This window comes from Danio aesculapii, chromosome 20 (genome assembly GCF_903798145.1).
Source record: "Danio aesculapii chromosome 20, fDanAes4.1, whole genome shotgun sequence".
In the NCBI taxonomy this organism is placed as follows: domain Eukaryota; kingdom Metazoa; phylum Chordata; class Actinopteri; order Cypriniformes; family Danionidae; genus Danio; species Danio aesculapii.
Window position 1 is genome coordinate 26,680,566 of NC_079454.1, and position 17,655 is coordinate 26,698,220.

The 17,655-nt window shown below is 36.8% G+C and overlaps 2 protein-coding genes across 2 annotated transcripts; both read left to right on the forward strand.

Annotated features, from left to right (window-relative positions):
• Nucleotides 1-979: 979 nt before the first annotated feature.
• On the forward strand, nt 980-6,648 carry LOC130247726 (cytochrome P450 2J4-like). The gene is made up of 9 exons (XM_056481162.1): nt 980-1,401; nt 2,615-2,777; nt 2,870-3,019; nt 3,106-3,266; nt 5,229-5,405; nt 5,499-5,640; nt 5,726-5,913; nt 6,218-6,359; nt 6,453-6,648. Exons 1-9 carry the CDS (start codon nt 1,210-1,212, stop codon nt 6,626-6,628), a joined length of 1,491 nt encoding a protein of 496 aa, XP_056337137.1. The 5' UTR covers nt 980-1,209; the 3' UTR covers nt 6,629-6,648.
• Nucleotides 6,649-9,345: 2,697 nt separating this feature from the next.
• Nucleotides 9,346-16,239, forward strand: LOC130247830 (cytochrome P450 2J5-like). Its single transcript, XM_056481297.1, has 9 exons — nt 9,346-9,569; nt 11,003-11,165; nt 11,342-11,491; nt 11,579-11,739; nt 14,047-14,223; nt 14,318-14,459; nt 14,545-14,732; nt 15,158-15,299; nt 15,394-16,239. Exons 1-9 carry the CDS (start codon nt 9,378-9,380, stop codon nt 15,567-15,569), a joined length of 1,491 nt encoding a protein of 496 aa, XP_056337272.1. The 5' UTR covers nt 9,346-9,377; the 3' UTR covers nt 15,570-16,239.
• The last annotated feature ends 1,416 nt before the right edge of the window (nt 16,240-17,655 follow it).

The window sequence follows — 17,655 nt, forward strand, 5'->3', positions numbered from 1 at the left end:
TGTGTCTTGGGGAGCAGTTGGCGAGAGGGGGAAGGGGGGTGGCACACTGTCCCAAGCCATATAAACTGTGTGCAGTTCCACACTAAATTAAGAAATACACATGTAATTTTAGACATTTCAGTCATTTTAAAGAATTTTGTTTCTTAATAGTTTATTATTTGGTGATTTTAAAAATGCTAAACTATTTACAAATAAGCCTGTATTGCAAACAAAGGGATTATGGGGATAAGATGTTGAATAAACTCAAGATCTGAGCTGTGAAAGCACTCCAGACCTGAAAGAGTGAGAATGAGAGAAATGTTTAGCAATGCATTCAGTATAACTGCACTGTATATTAATATTAAATGTGTGGGGTCAGTAAAATAGAAATAGTAATTTACAACATAATGTGGTCACTTGCAAGTCTTAAGAGTTATAGTGTGTTATAGAATTACAGTTAATAACCAATAATGTACTATTTTACGACATCACAAGACACAAGCCATTACTTCAATCTGCCACTGCAAGAAAGACAGTACTCCATCGTCTGTGAAGAAAAACATTATTTTTTGAAAACCCACTTTAAATGGACAATACTTGATGATAATGCTGCAATCGGTCATACCCTCATATTCAGTTTTGATGCAGAGTTGACTCTGAGGTGGAAGGGAGCAAAGTGAGCCACATTTGAGGTAGAGCCCATCAGAAAACAACCTATTTGGGACTCCAGGAACAGCTACAAATGAACACAAATACATTCCCTTTAGTCATTAATGCTTCAGTTGGCATCTTCTACTATGCTAAAAACAGACAATAATGTATGTCATTATTTAAACAATCATCTATGAAATGTTACAACCACAGAAGCTGGTAACGTTCATTAACAACAAGACATATCCCTTATTAGCTGCTGTGAAAGACTTTTATTGGAAGAAGGATGGGAACCGGGTGTTTATACCTTTAAGAAGTCCCCCTCGGGTGGGAGGGGAGCAGTGTTTTGATGTGATCAGAGTGTGTTGTCATTTTGTTACTGTGGTTCAGTGATTGTTTGCTGTTGGTTGCTGGTATGTAAATTAGGGCGGTTATTAACGTCTAAATTCTCATTTAAATTGTGTTTGGGCGAGTTTTTGACAGGAAACATTCAACTGTAACGTTATCTGGCAACACTGCCCACTTGGATTACAACGCCGACCTTCGTTTTATAGTATCCTGAGCCTGACACTTTCAGTCATGGACATGTTGCACTTTTACCAGTGGATCGACATCAAAAGTCTTTTGATATTTATGTGTGTGTTTTTGTTACTAAGTGACTATATTAAAAATAAAACGCCGAAAAACTTTCCTCCTGGACCCTGGTCTTTACCGATTATAGGAGACCTTCATCATCTCGATCCAAGAAAGATTCATCTTCAGTTATCAGAGGTAAAAATAATCATCTAACTTATAACGTTATTTAGCCTTAATTCTAGTTCTAGATTCTAGTTCAGTGTAAACGTGAAGCAAAACAACTCGTCGACGAAAATGAAAATATAAACACGTGATTACCCCACTAACATAAAGTACTTCAATATGTATTATGTAAACATGTACATGTTCAACTTACATTAAATTACACTTAAAGCCATAATTTCCCTGCTGAAAAATCCAGCTTAAACCAGCCTAGACTGGTTGGCTGGTTTTAGCTGGTTGACCAGCCTGGTTTTAGAGGATTTTTGGCCATTTCCAGCCTGACCAGTCTGGTTTAAGCTGGACATAGCTGGTTTTGGCTGGTCAAGCTGGTTTTAGCTGGTCATCACCCAGCCTGACCAGCTAAGACCAGGCTGGAAATGGCCAAAACCACTCTAAAACCAGGCTGGTCGACCAGCTAAAACCAGCCAACCAGCCTAGGCTGGTTTAAGCTGGATTTTTTAGCAGGGTTGTTGTATGAACATGATTTAATCATGAACACAATACTTGTAGATCAAAAATGATATTAACATGTCAGTCTAACTTCTTTGCAATTAATTGAATCAAAATTGTACAGTAAATGTTTAACGAAAATATGTTTTCAGTAAATCTCACTAGCATAATACAACCATTTTATTCATTCATTCATTCATTTTCTTTCGGCTTAGTCCTTTTATTCATCAGGGGTTGCCACAGTGGAAGGAACCGCCAACAAATCCAAAATATGTTTTACACAGAAGATGCCCTTCCAGCTGCAACCCAGTACTTAGAAACATTCATAGACTACGGACAATTTATTTCATTCAATTCACCTATAGCGCATGTCACCGGAGCACCCAGAGAAAACCCACGCAAACAAGGGGAGAACATGCAAACTCTACACTGAAATGCCAACTGACCCAGCCAGGGCTCGAACCAACGACCTTCTTGCTGTGAGGCAATTGTGCTACCCACTGACCCACTGTGTCGCCCTCATTTTGATTTAATTAGTTTTCATTTCATTTTGGTCTGTTATGGTTTGTTACACCTTTTCGTAATTGTGCTGCTTACTGTGTTTGCATACTGTTTTTGAAGATGTTTATGTCATTTTAGTAAAAAATAAATGTAAATAAATAAAGAGGACATTAATAAACATTTAAATTACTGATATTTGTAAGACATGTGGTCATTTTAAAATTCTATTTTTCAGTTTGCAGAAAAATATGGCAAGATTTTCAGTCTTAGACCTTTCGGACTAAGAATTATAGTGTTGAATGGATATAACGTAGTGAAGGACGTGTATACACAACAGGGTGACAACCTCATTGGTCGAGTCGTTTTACCATTATATCAGGACATTATTGGAGACAAAGGTCAGTCTAGTATCAGAATGTTAAATCTGGGGTTAAACAAAAATGAACAATAAATAAGTACTTGTCTAATTAAGTATCTGTTTTGTAAACAGGTTTAGTGTCTTCCAGTGGATATAAATGGAAGCATCAGAGGAGATTTGCACTCTCAACACTTCGAAACTTCGGATTGGGAAAGAAAAGCCTTGAGCCATCCATCAGTCTTGAATGTGGCTTTCTGAATGAGGCCATTTCACATGAGCAAGGTATTTTCTGAGATTTATTGATTTTAAAATAATAAAAAATTATATTTTAATTTGAAAGCACAGTGTGATTGAACTTTCTTTTCAAGGTCGACCCTTTGACCCTCGCTTACTTCTGAACAACGCTGTCTCGAATGTGATCTGTGTGCTGGTGTTTGGTAATCGATTTGACTACAGTGACCATCATTTCCAGACTTTGTTGAAGAACATCAACGAGACTGAGTATTTGGAAGGAAGCATCTGTGCCCAAGTAAACATTTTCACCTTTTAACAAGTTAACTTTGCTTTAACTGCTCATCTGCTCTAGTCTAGTTTACTTATCAGAATTTTGGTCAAATGTTTTATATAATACAGCATAATTTCCCACAAACTTGCACTCTATGTGTAGTGGCACTTCAAATACATATGCTATATTGCTAAAAATGTTGTGATGCCGCTAGAAATTGTTGAATTCGGGTGTTACAAACACTTCCATAGCCACAAGTGTATAAAATCAAACATTTAGGCATGAAAAGAGTCCTGAACTCAACCTGATTGAACACCTTTGGGATGAATAGGCCTATTTCACAAATATGGCAATAGAGACTGGAAAAGGGGAGCACTGATTCCAGTCGCCCTGCTATGATAGCCATTCAATATAACACACTCTACAGTTTAGTTTCTTATCAGTCATTATTTATCTGCCAATGCCAAAATAAGACATATGGATATGCTGACTTTGCTGAAACGTTTTTCAGAGATATGAAACGATCTAAATTGGATAGTATTAGTATTACATTTATTTGCTTCAGTTTCTAATTTATTAATGTTTTCCCACATTAAATTATATAGTAATTGTGATGAGGGGGTGGGGCCAAGAGTCGTGGGAACGGAACGAATCCCACAGAAGAAGCTCTTGACTATAAGAGGAGGAACGATGGCAGAGGAAGCTGAGAGAGGACATATTGTTTTACATTTGCTTTCCGTTTGTTTTATTTTCTTATTAAAAAATTATTTAAAACTTCATCGGTTCTCAGCCTCCTTCCCGGGTTTCGGCACCACTGTAATGAAGTTCACTGCCACCTGGCCGCTGGGAAGAAGAAGGCGGAGAACCGATGAAGTTTTAAATAATTTTTTTTTCCGTTCCGTTCCCACGGCTCTCAGCCTCGCCCCCTCGCCACAGTAATTTATAGTAAATACTATATTGTTTTTAAACTATATTAAATGCATTGGTGGTAATTATAGTTGCAACAAATGAAGTAACACAAACTAAATTTGAAAATATGACAATATATAACTATTTACTAATACAGTTTAGTAAAAGATAAAGTAGTTCATCAGTTTAAGGGTATACTACAGAATGCAGTATCATTTATTAACAAAGAGTTGTAAATACCATATACATTACAATGAAATTTACTATAGTAATAAGTATACAATATTGCTTGGTTTGAAAGAGTCAATCTGTTAAAATAAATATTAATGTCACTCACATTATTGCTTTGACTTTTATAATTTATTACACAATGATAATGTATAATTGAGTAACTAAGGAATATCTAAATTAAAAATTTGTTCATGGCCGATAACATGTTATATGTGTAATGTAATGTGTATTAATTCATTTATATTAGTATATTATATATTTATTATGTGCCTTATGTTCATGTTCATGTGTCTTTATTTGGTGTGAAAATGCTGCCATCTACTGAAAAACTATTTTATTTAACTAAAGAACTAAATAAGACTACATTAAGACCCTGAATTATTTTATTACACTCAATTACACTCTAAATTATGTTTTCTTTGTACATGTTAAGTCCTCAAGTGTTTTAACTAATTATTTTTATTTGTGTAATCCCAAAACACAGTACACTGCACAGAGGTTAAAATGACCACTGCAATATAATGATGAAGTAATGACTGATAGGAAACTTAACTGTTCACAGTCTATTTATAATGAATGGCGATTGTAACCCTGATTGAAACAGCACTTCCCTATTCTGATCATATTTGTGAAATAGGCCTATTAGAGCAGACTGTAAATAAATACTAGCACATCATTGTAGCTTATTTAGTGACGATTGAAGCCATTTTATGAATAATATCATGTTGGTAGCATTGACAACTAGATTTCTGTGCACCTGAATATTTGTGCCAGTGCAGTTTTCAAACAAGTGATGTGTTTGTGCCTTTAAGTGGAAGTAATCTTCCATATTATGCTTTATTATAGCTTTATAACATGTTTCCATGGCTCATGCGATATCTGCCTGGATCACACAAAAGGATTATTGCTCTGTGGGGGAAGTTGATTGACTTTATTCGAGAGAGGGTGAATGAACACAGAGTGGATCATGATCCACTGAATCCTCGAGACTACATTGACTGCTTTCTAGCTGAGATGGAGAAAGTAAGAATATTTTTAATGTGCTGGTACAGGAATGTTCATGGTAATAATAATGTATGGCTGTTCATGTGAAATGCTTACGTTTATCTTGTTCAGCTTAAAGACGACACAGCTGCAGGGTTTGATGTGGAGAACTTGTGCATCTGTACTCTGGATCTGTTTGTAGCGGGAACTAAGACCATCTCCACCACTCTGTATTGGGGTCTTCTCTACATGATGAAGTATCCTGAAATACAAGGTGAGAGCTTACTATCATATACAGCATTCATATGCACATAAGAATAATATGCTCACACGTCCAGATGGATTTTGTTTATTCTCAGCTAAAGTTCAGGAGGAGATTGATGCTGTTGTTGGAGGCTCACGGCAGCCATCTTTATCAGAGAGAGACAACATGCCCTACACCAATGCTGTTATTCATGAGATACAGAGGATGGGAAATATCGTCCCAATAAATCTGGTCAGGACTCTTTCAGAAGATACTCTAATAGGACAATACTCTATTCCAAAGGTGGGCATGTTTAAGCACAGGTCATGAGCAGTATACTGAATTTATTAAAGTGATAGATTACCTAGAAATAAAAAAAAAACGCTGTTAATTTACGTTCAGGCCAACGCTGTTAATTTACATTCAGAAAATGTAGGTGAGTATTTTACTTCAGCTGAACATAATGAAACATCCTTGGTGATTCATTAAATACAGGTCAACAACTACTGGCACTTTGATTTACAACAATATTATCTTTAATCAGAAGCCTTCTTGATGCACAAACTTTTGTTTTATGGTTCATTTTAAGCATCTTGTTGGTCTTCAGGGCACAATGGTGACCAGTAATTTGACATCAGTGCTGTTTGATGAGTCTGAGTGGGAGACGCCTCACTCTTTTAACCCGGGTCACTTCCTGGATGCTGAGGGCAAATTCAGGAGGAGAGATGCCTTTTTACCTTTTTCTCTGGGTAAAGAAAACGGTTTCCAAATGATCCCAGTTCAGTTTAGTCCTCATATAAAGAAATGCATTATGATTATCTGTCGCTTTGTTTGATTTTCAGGAAAGAGAGTGTGTCTTGGGGAGCAGTTGGCGAGGATGGAGCTCTTCCTCTTCTTCTCCTCTCTGCTGCAGCGCTTCACTTTCTCTCCACCAGCAGGTGTGGAGCCCAGCTTGGATTATAAAATGGGGTTAACTCGCTGTCCCAAGCCATATAAACTGTGTGCAGTGCCACGGTAAATTAAAAAATACAGATGCAACTTGAAACATTTCAGAAATTTATAAGAATTGAGTTTTTTTTTTTTATTAATATTTGGTCATTTATAAAATACAAACCTATTTACAAATAAATCTCTAAAAAGGGGAGTAATACGATCTGAACTATGAGCAGCAGCTTCAGGAGAAAGAAATGTGAAGCAGTCCAGACCTGAATGAGAGAATGTTTAGCAATGCATACAATAAAATAAAATAATGAGTAATTAAGTATGCAGTTTTCTTATTTAGTGCCAAGCTCTTGCTGTTGTCACCTCATTTAATAACTGAGATACATAAGCAGATATGGCTATACCACGTACTGTAAGAATAGGTTATATAAAGGTTTTATATTCAATTATACATTTATGAAGGTGCGCTTCTTTTTAAACCTGCCCACTGGATCATATTCGTTTTACAGTAGCAAAAGTGATTCTTTTTAAACTGTACATTTGAACAGCCTATTACTTTACTTTTAAATAAAATTTCACTGTTTGTTTTGTGCAGTTGTTAAAGGGGTGGTCCACAATGTCATATTTTAAATGTTAATTGATCTGTAATGTAGCTGTGTGAACATAAACAACATCTCTGAATGTAATACGCTCAACGTTCAGTATAAAGTGAGACATTGGCATTTACAGAGTTAGCTTAGCAAAGCCTACAGCGAACAAAGTTTGGGGACTACAAAAAATACATCTGGGCTGGGGAGATCACAAAAGCTTCAGATTACCTGCATTCATCCCATGCAGCAAAGGGGCATGGTCAGAGGTGCTGTAATGAAAGCTAAAATGCCGTCCAAACGCTGCTATTTCCACAGTGCTCATTCTGTTTCTGTATTTCGGCTTCCAAAGGACACGACGCAATGAGAGAAGTACTTACAGTTTAATTTTGATTATGTTCCAGACAATTTTACAAAAGATATAGCTCTAGCATTTGACAAAGGACAGCTTCCAGAATCTCTCCCAGTTCAGTGCTGGATTCGGCTAAAACTCCAACTGACGAAGCTGTGGATTGGGAGCCACAACCTGTAAGTGTTTTTATTTGTTAAAATTATTCTATTACATGCACAGTTTCTAGCATTAACAGTATGTTGTAGTGAGGATGTAAACAACAGGAAATGCTGTTTGGCACTGTTAACAATTTAGCTACAAATTCATATTCATCAGTCAAACTGCTGTAAACACCCACAATCTTCACTAGCGCTGTAATGTCTTTTTATGCAACCTTTTCCCCTGTGTTCTGGTTCTACATCTCAAATAACTCGCAAAAGATGTGTGAACGTTTCATATTATTTACACATGCTTATTCCGAATATATGTTAAAGACACTAGTCAGATTTTTTTTTAGGGAGCAGGCGTGACGTTCAGCTGTGTCATTTTCTGTCTGATTCAGGCACAAACTGATACGGCTAACAGCTACTCTGACTGACAGTGTTTACTCAGCACAAAAGCGCGTGCTTGTGGACGCTTTCCTGGTGACACGGAGCTCATCCGCGAATCACAGCACATTATGTTAGCTGATCAGTCAGAGCCTCTCGAGAGCGGCCCCTTCAGAGGAACTAGGAAATATGACAGTCATTATCATGTTAGCTGAGTAGCTGTATATAATCAAAGTAATAAATATGAAAAAATTACATGAATTTCTACAAATGAAGCATGAGCACACATTGCTTTGCCTCTTATAAACACACCCAATCCTTAAAAATACACCCTTTCAACATTATTAAATGTACATACCGATGAATCACTGATATGTGTTGTTTGGTCCAGCCAGTTAGTCCAATGATGGTGTCTACTAGTGGATGAAGGTTCACTACGTGTTCGGTCTTTCCAGTACACAATATTTAATTACTTTAAATTTAACTCATATCTGACTCCAAATTTAATATGAGGTGGTTTAGAATATTAATATATTTATCCTCATTTTATATAACTCCAATCATCAAAACATTGAGAAACTTATTGTAATATTTAATTTAGATGACTGTTTCATTATTTCATTTAATCTTGTTTCTATTATAAATAGATTTAAAAGTGGGGTTAACTCACTGTCCCCAGCCATATAAACTATGTACAGTGCCATGCTAAATTAAGAAATACACATGCAACTTTAAACATTTCAGAAATTTTAAAGATTTTTTTCACTATTATTTAATATTTGGTAATGTAAGAGTGTGGGTGTTTCCCATTACTGGGTTGTAGTTGGAAGAGCATTTGACATGTAAAACATAAGCTGGATAAGTTGGCGATTCATTCCGCTGTGGTGACCCCTGATTAATAAAGGGACTAAGCCAAAGAAAAATTAATGAATGAATAATATTTAGTGATTTATAAAGACAAAACAGTTTACAAATAAATCTGAAACAAAGGGATTATATGGATAAAATGTTTAAAAACACAAGATCTGGGCTGTGAACTGAGCATCAGCTTCAGGAGAAAAAACTGTGAAGCAGTCCAGACCTGAAAGGTTGAGAATGTTTAGCAATGCATAAAAAACTGGGGGGAAATGTAATGAAGTATGCAGTTTTCTTGTTTAGTGCCAAGTTCTCGCTGTTGTCACCTCTTTTAATAAATGTGATTAATGAACAAATATGGCTATACCACGTATTGTGAGAATGGGTTATATCGATCTATAATAAAATAATACATTTAAGAAGGTGCGCCTCTTTTTAGCCCTGCCCACTGGATCATTGCGCCGACCTTCGTTTTACAGTAGCCAGCGTGAGGAAGTGTCAGTCATGGACATGTTGCACTTTTACCAGTGGATCGACATCAAAAGTATTTTGATATTTTTGTGTGTGTTTTTGTTACTAAGTGACTATATTAAAAATAAAACGCCGAAAAACTTTCCTCCTGGACCCTGGTCTTTACCGATTATAGGAGACCTTCATCATCTCGATCCAAGCAAGTTTCATCTGCAGTTATCAGAGGTAAAAATAAAACAATTGCGTTTGCCTTCAGCCTTGTATGCTAGTTGTTTGAAAATCTGCAAACGTGAAGCGGTAACTTGGGCTAACTGCAGAAGAAACAGGGTTAACTCGCTAAAATGGAAAATGATGACCTAAGAGTTTAACTCATGGGTTTAACCAACAGTAATAAACTCGTACTACCTTGCATATTATAGCGAAAGAACTTGAACTTGAGGTTGCGTGTAACTGCAGTCGTGAGGTACAGTACAGTACGTCAAGATTTCGTCAGTGTGCGCGGACTCGCTCGGATTAAAGGGGTAGTTCACCCAAAAATGAAAATATTTATTATTAATTCTCGCGCATGTGGTTTTAAACCTTTATGAGTTTCTTTGAACATGAAAGAAGATGTTTTGAATAATGCTGGTTGCAACCATACTGACTTCAGAAAAAAAAACCAAGTCAATGGTTGAAGAGAAGATATTTTGAAGAAAGCTGAAAACCTGTAAGGGTGGTACAGTGGTTAAGTAGTTTGCAGGTTGCCTCACAGACAGTTAAAGGCCGCTGGTTTGAGTCCCAACTGGAGTTTGCTTGTTTTCCCAGTGTCTGCGTTGGTTTCCTCTGGGAGCTCCAATTTCCAAGGTTTCCGGATTCACAGTCCAAAGACATGCAGTATAGGTGAATTAAATGAACTAAATTGGCCGTAGTAGGTGAATGGGAGAGTGAAGCAGTGGCGCAGTAGGTAGTCCCCTCACAGCAAGACGGTCGCTGGGTTGCTGGTTCGAGCCTCAGCGCAGTTGGCGTTTCTGTGTGGAGTTTGCATGTTCTCCCTGCGTTCGCGTCTGTTTCCTCCAGGTGCTCTGGTTTCCCCCACAGTCCAAAGACATGCAGTACAGGTGAATTGGGTAGGCAAAATTGTCTGTAATGTATGAGTGTGTGTGGATGTTCCCAGTGATGGGTTGTGGCTGGAAGGGCATCCGCTGCGTAAAAACTTGCTGGATAAGTTAGCGGTTCATTCCGCTGTAGCAACCCCAGATTAATAAAGGGACTAAGCCGACAAGAAAATGAAATGAATGTGAATGGGAGAGTGTTTTTGGGGCTGGGTTGCAGCTTGAAGGGCTTCCACTGTAAAAACAGTTGCTAGAGTAATTGGTGGTTCATTTCACTGTGACGAACCCTTGATAAAGCAGGGAATAACCCGAAGGAAAGTAAGTGAAAACCTGTAACCGTTGACTTCCACAGTAGATAAATCATTTGGAATTCAATGGTTACATCTTTCATCTAAATATTTCCGTGTTCAACAGAAGAAAGAAAATCCAACAGGTTTCTCACAACTGAAGGCAGAGTAAATGATGACAGGTTTAGCGTTTTAGTTTAAAAAGTTTTGAACTATGCCTTCAGTAAATATTGTCATTACTAATATTTGTGCATGATGATTTTAAAATCACTTTTTTCAGTTTGCAGAAAAATATGGCAAGATTTTCAGCCTTAGACTTTTTGGACCAAGAATTGTTGTGTTAAATGGATATAACTTAGTGAAGGAAGTGTACACACAAGAGGGTGACAACCTCGCTGATCGAGCCATTTTACCCTTATTTCATGACATTATTGGAGACAGAGGTAAGTCTGAAACATTTAAATAAAGTAATTTGTATCAACATATTTAAGCATTTATATAAAGAATTATTTGTGTGAACACATAATGAATAATCAAATATATAAAGTTAAATCTGCAGTATGACTAAAATCAACAATAAATAAGTACTGGTCTAATTAAGTATCTGTTTTGTAAACAGGTTTAGTGGCTTCCAGTGGATATAAATGGAAGCAGCAGAGGAGATTTGCACTCTCAACACTTCGAAACTTCGGTTTGGGAAAGAAAAACTTGGAGCCATCCATCAATCTCGAAAGTGGCTTTCTGAATGAGGCCATTTCAAGTGAACAAAGTATTTTCTAAGATTTGTTGATTGAAAATAACAGAAAATTAAGTTTTAATTTGAAATCATGCTGTGATTTATCTCTTTTTGTTGTAGGTCGACCCTTTGACCCTCGCTTACTTCTAAACAACGCTGTCTCAAATGTGATCTGTGCACTTGTGTTTGGTAATCGCTTTGACTACAGTGACCATAAATTCCAGACACTGCTAAAGAACATCAATGAGACTGTGCATCTGGAAGGAGGCGTCTGCGCTCAAGTATACATTTTCTCCTTTGGTTCAACGTCTTTTCTGCTCAGTTTACTTCTTCTACATGTCTCATAATTCTGAGGGGGCAGGGTGAATTATATAATGAAACAATGTTCTCCACAGACTTGCTCTCTATTTGTAGTGGCATTTCAAATAAATGCACTATATTACTAAAAGCTTTCGCACACCCCTACAGATCATTGAATTTGGGTATTAAAAACACTTCCATAGTCACAGGTGTATCAAATCAAGCACCTAGGCATGCAGACTGCTTATACAAACATTTCAGAAGGAATCGGTTGCTCTCAGGAGCAAGATATTAAAGCATGGGAACATGATATGTTGATGATATTGATGAAATTTCCTCACCACTAATTCATTCAATTGTTTGTGGTATTATAACTAAGTTGAATGGAATTAGGACAATTGGGAATGAAACCAACTCTACAAGTGGTAGGCAAAGTAAAATCACAGAGCAGGGTCAGTGCATGCTGAGGCGTACAAAGTGCAGAAGTTGCCAACTTTCTAAAGAGGCAGTAGCTATAAACCTCTAAATTCCTCTAGGCAGTATGGTTGGTACATTACAGTATGGTATGTATTTATTTTCATTTCCACTGTCATAAGTACCAAAACAGCGAACTGTACAAAAACCATTTTTGGGACCCTTTCGTAAGGGTACATAGCACAACAGTATACCGTAATGATAGGAAAATAATGTCAGTATACAGTAATGGCTGGAAATAGACCCCTGCGAATCCTGATCGGTTTACAGAGAATCAACACAAAAAGCCATGGGAAAAACAATGCAAAATGCAATTCTTAAATACACAGCCAAAACGTAACTCCATAATAATACAATGATGGTGCTCAGCAATGAACCATGGTCGACCAGCTCAAACAAATCTTGTCCGTTTATTACAGTTTACGGCCCTGTTCAAAGGTAGCATCTAAATGTTTGAACAGTGTAACGAGTGATGCTTCCCTATTTATTTGCACATACTTTCCACGTCTCTACATTTAAATTAATGTAGTTGAGCATGCAAAAGACGCTATATGTGATCAACCTGTGTAGCTTTCTTCTTTTAGCGAGAATGATGTCAATTGCAACATTCTGGCATACAGCAGATGCCTACTATTGAATATTATTGGCAGTGTAATGCCCTGCTCACATGGGATTGTCACTGTTAATGCTTCCTATTGACCTTGAGGGGAGTGATGTTAAACATTCCCAAACTGAATTGTGGGTTCGTCGAGACGTGTTGCATCCATTGCTCCCTACAGAAGTTGAAAAACTTTTCAAATGCCAACAAAAGGATCATCCAATCAGTTTTCTTTGTGCAAATACTAGTGCAGATGCTAGCCAATCATGTTTGTGCAGCACCAAAGAATATCAGTATGTCAATACAGATTAAAAGCTTAATATCATGGTTGGCAATGTGAGCTTCACAAACACCCTCCATTAAGCATTGATGCCGATGCCTTGTGTGAACAGGGTGTAAATGCAAGACTGATCCAGGTGACCCTTACTAAATCATACTGTTCTGTACTATACTCTATTGTACTGCTCAGTGGAAATGAGGCAATATTTGCAGAGAAATTAATTCTTAATGCGTCAGAATACCAAGACTGTATTGGTCAATTTGATTTATTTATGAATGGCCCTTTCCTATTTCAACATGATTGGACACCAATGCACTATGGATGAGTAAATATGCTTCTATGTAAAAGTACTACCAGAAGAATGATTCCCATAATTCACATAAACACATGTTGTGGAAAGAGTTGAAGCTGTTTTAGCTGCTGAGTGGGGCAACTCTACATTAAACTCTAAGGGTTTAATACGCTATAAGTGAATTGGATGAACTAAATCGACCGTAGTATGAGTGCGTGTGTAAATGCGAGAGTTTATGGGTGTTTCCAAGTACTGGGTTGTGGAATGGTTGGCGGTTCATTCAGCTGTGGCGACCCCTGATAAATAAGGGACTAAGCCGAAGGAAAATGAATGAATGAGCTAATTGTTGTAAATTGTGAATCCTGTGTCGTATACTCCTCTTCAGCAGTCATCTGCAATGCAAGGAATGTTGTGATTGGTTGTCAAGCAGCATTTGCAAGTTAGCAGCCATCTGATTGGCTGGTTTTCCATCATATTGTAATGCTAGGTTTATGTATGTACTCTTGTTTATGTCAGGCTTACTGTTACATAAGCACAAAAGGGTCCTGTGCACTTCCAAAAACTTTAACTGATGATCTTTTGTGCGCAGAATTATGTCACTAATATAACCCCATAGTAATTTTTCATATCATCCTTTATTATAGCTTTATAACATGTTGCCATGGCTCATGCGATTGCTGCCCGGACCACACAAAAGGATTATTGCTCTGTGGGGGAAGTTGATTGACTTTGTTCGAGAGAGGGTGAATGAACACAGAGTGGATCATGATCCATTGAATCCTCGAGACTATATTGACTGCTTTCTAGCTGAGATGGAGAAAGTAAGAATCTTTTTAATGTGCTGATACAGGAATGTTCATGGTAATAATAATGTATGTCTGTTCATTTAAAATGCCTCACGTTTATCTTGCTCAGCTTAAAGACGACGCAGCTGCAGGGTTTGATGTGGAGAACTTGTGCATCTGTACTCTGGATCTGTTTGTAGCAGGAACTGAGACCACCTCCACCACTCTGTATTGGGGTCTTCTCTACATGATGAAATATCCTGAGATTCAAGGTGAGAGCTTACTATCATATACAGCATTCATATGCACATAAGAATAATATGTTCACACGTCCAGATGGATTTTGTTTATTCTCAGCTAAAGTTCAGGAGGAGATTGATGCTGTTGTTGGAGGCTCACGGCAGCCATCTTTATCAGACAGAGACGACATGCCCTACACCAATGCTGTCATTCATGAGATACAGAGGATGGGAAATATTATCCCAATAAATCTGGCCAGGACTACTTCAGAAGATACTCAGATAGGACAATACTCTATTCCAAAGGTGGGCATAGTGGTGTTTAAGCACAGTTAGTGAATAGAATTTCTAATTAAATTTGCTGTTAATTTACTTTCAGAGATGCAGGTGAGCCGTTTACTTCAGTCATTAATGAAACACTGCTCCTTAATGATTCATATAGTACAGGTCAACAGCTACTGGCACTTTGACGGTCAAAAAAACACGTACAGGTAATATTAATTAATACTTGGGGCTCCTGATAATTTATAGAAGTGTTATGAAGAGGAAAGTTTGGCCTGAAAAAAAATATTTACAACGTTATTACCTTTAATCAGCAACCTTAGCAATGGTTGGTCTGAAGCACAAACCTGTATTTTATGGGTCACCAAGGACCATGTCTTGAAAACAAAAGTCATCTATATCTTAGATGGCCATTTTTGGTTCATTTTAAGCATCTTGTTGTTCTTCAGGGCACAATGGTGACCAGTAATTTGACATCAGTGCTGTTTGATGAGTCTGAGTGGGAGACGCCTCACTCTTTTAACCCGGGTCACTTCCTGAATGCTGAGGGCAAATTCAGGAGGAGAGATGCCTTTTTACCTTTTTCTCTGGGTACAAGAAAACTGCTTCCAAATAATCCCAGTTCAGTTTAGTCCTCATATAAAGAATTGTATTATGATTATCTGTTGGTTTGTTTGATTTTCAGGAAAGAGAGTGTGTCTTGGGGAGCAGTTGGCGAGGATGGAGCTCTTCCTCTTCTTCTCCTCTCTGCTGCAGCGCTTCACTTTCTCTCCCCCAGCAGGTGTGGAGCCCAGCTTGGATTATAATCTTGGGGCCACTCACTGTCCTCAGCCATATAAACTGTGTGCAGTGCCACGCTAAATCAAGCAACGTAAAACAAAGTTAAAAAGTAAAGTGAAGTAAAATAAAATGGTCTAGTCTACTTGATATATAGTATTTATTATTAATCTATATTAGTATTGACTATTGATATATATATATAATTTATTATAATGCAATTGTGTGTAAAAAGTAGAATTTACCCAGACTAGTCCTGTCTAGTCTTTGAATTTCAGAAGCGTTTTGGCTGAGGTCTAGTTATTAATTTAGTAATACATAAACACTTTACACAGTTTTAACACATTTTTCAAATCGTAAATAAATCTAAATGTTTATCTATCTTATGGAATCCAAATTCTGATCATTGGTCTTTTATCGCCATCTACTGTTGACTGTTGCAAACAACGTAATCTGTACCAGTGGGACCTCTATTCTGAATAAATAGATAACTTACTGTACCGTAGATTGTATGCATTTTACATACAAATAAACAAAATTGAAAGCAGCCGAGGATGTATGTGATCTTAAAGTGTTATAATGTTAGGGGACATTCTACCAGAAATGTGCATTATCTGTGCCTGAAATAAAAACATAAATACAGTGAATAAAAAGGGTTTCATCCCAAAAATGTCTAAAATAGACTGATGGTTGATTCTGTGTTGTTCTGTAAAGGAGTATGTCATTCATTTGATTCTCAGATATTTTTTTTCTTTATTAAAAGCACTTTACACTGTACAAGCCCTGTCATTGTCCTTGTCCTCTGCCCAATTGAACCTACAGCTTTAATAGTTTTTCATGCTAAAATCTGTTATTTAGAAGAAAAAAAAATCTTCAGAAACAGCAAGTTTAGGTTTTTATCATTCACATCAATTGATTAAAAACATGAAATTATAAATTAATTCAACAAATAAATACTACAAATATATCAAACAAATTACAATTGCCCGCTTGTTTATGTTTGTCCTGTCACATTTGCATTAAATTTAACATACAATGCGTGCAATACACCTTTAAGGCTGTGACTCAGTGACATCAGGTGATGGAGGAGAAACTGGCAGTGATCAAGGAAGCGTTCTATTATTGAATTGGATGACTTTTTTTGAGGACGACAAGCTTAAGTCAGGCCCTGTCACATTGTTTTATAAGTGAAAATGTACATTTCTGGTAGAATGTCTCTTATAAGTGTTATAATGTTACCTAAAGCTGAAGTCACATTGCAAGCAGTTCACTTAAATGTGCACAACACACTCCTGTGAAATTATCTCAGATTATAGAGACAATTAGTCCTTGCTTTGTTTTTCTTATGTTTTTATCATCACTGCATTTCATTAATATTTAAAAGGCAAATACCACACCATTTCCCTTTAGTTCAGTTTAAAGGGTTTTGTTAAACCTATGAATTACAGCAGAGAAACAACATGCATCTCTTAAAAACGTACAATTGTAATATGGCTTTCAGACTGAACATTTCCAGCAAAACAATGGACATACTGACCTTTCACATGGCTTCCTCTTCTTTCCATATGAAGAATTACTATAGTAAATAGTAAACAGCATACTGTAGTAGAGTGTATTATAGGCTTCTGTGTATATTACAGAATTTACAAGTCTTTAGTAATGAATTGATTAGCATACTGGAGTACTATGCTGTAAAACCCAACAGTCGACTTTATCAAATGAAATGAGTGTAGTTAACTCAAAATTTACTAAGTTAATTCTACTCATTTGAAGAGTTTTGAACTCCGTGTTGAAGGTAATGAGTTAATACTTTATTACTTCAACTTAAATGAAGTAAGTTCACAGTACTCATATAGATTAGTTTAACTCAAATGGTTGGTAGCAATCGGTTTCAGTTGCCTTAACTTACTGGGTTTTACAGTACTCAGTTGGTTTGAGTTCTCTTCATTTATCGGGTTATACTCTGCTCAAATGGTTTACACTACAGTAAAAGTGTTGTTTTAAAGTATAATATATCCCATAGTTAAAGAAAACTACAGTATTGGGTCATTTGTCTATATTGCTATAGATTTACAACAGATATAAGAACTTACAAGTAGTATGCTTTAAAAACACTGTGGTATTTACGATAAATTACTACAGTATTTTTTTCACATGGGAATAAAAATAC

What these genes read in the sequence shown, in the direction of transcription:
- LOC130247726 (XM_056481162.1), top strand. Translation starts at nt 1,210, where the DNA reads ATGGACATGTTGCACTTTTACCAGTGGATCGACATCAAAAGTCTTTTG. An exon ending in GGACATTATTGGAGACAAAG is followed by an intron (nt 2,778 to 2,869) that starts GTCAGTCTAGTA and finishes TTTTGTAAACAG; the next exon opens with GTTTAGTGTCTTCCAGTGGA. An exon ending in GAAGTATCCTGAAATACAAG is followed by an intron (nt 5,641 to 5,725) that starts GTGAGAGCTTAC and finishes GTTTATTCTCAG; the next exon opens with CTAAAGTTCAGGAGGAGATT.
- LOC130247830 (XM_056481297.1), top strand. Translation starts at nt 9,378, where the DNA reads ATGGACATGTTGCACTTTTACCAGTGGATCGACATCAAAAGTATTTTG. An exon ending in TTCATCTGCAGTTATCAGAG is followed by an intron (nt 9,570 to 11,002) that starts GTAAAAATAAAA and finishes CACTTTTTTCAG; the next exon opens with TTTGCAGAAAAATATGGCAA. An exon ending in TTCTAGCTGAGATGGAGAAA is followed by an intron (nt 14,224 to 14,317) that starts GTAAGAATCTTT and finishes TATCTTGCTCAG; the next exon opens with CTTAAAGACGACGCAGCTGC.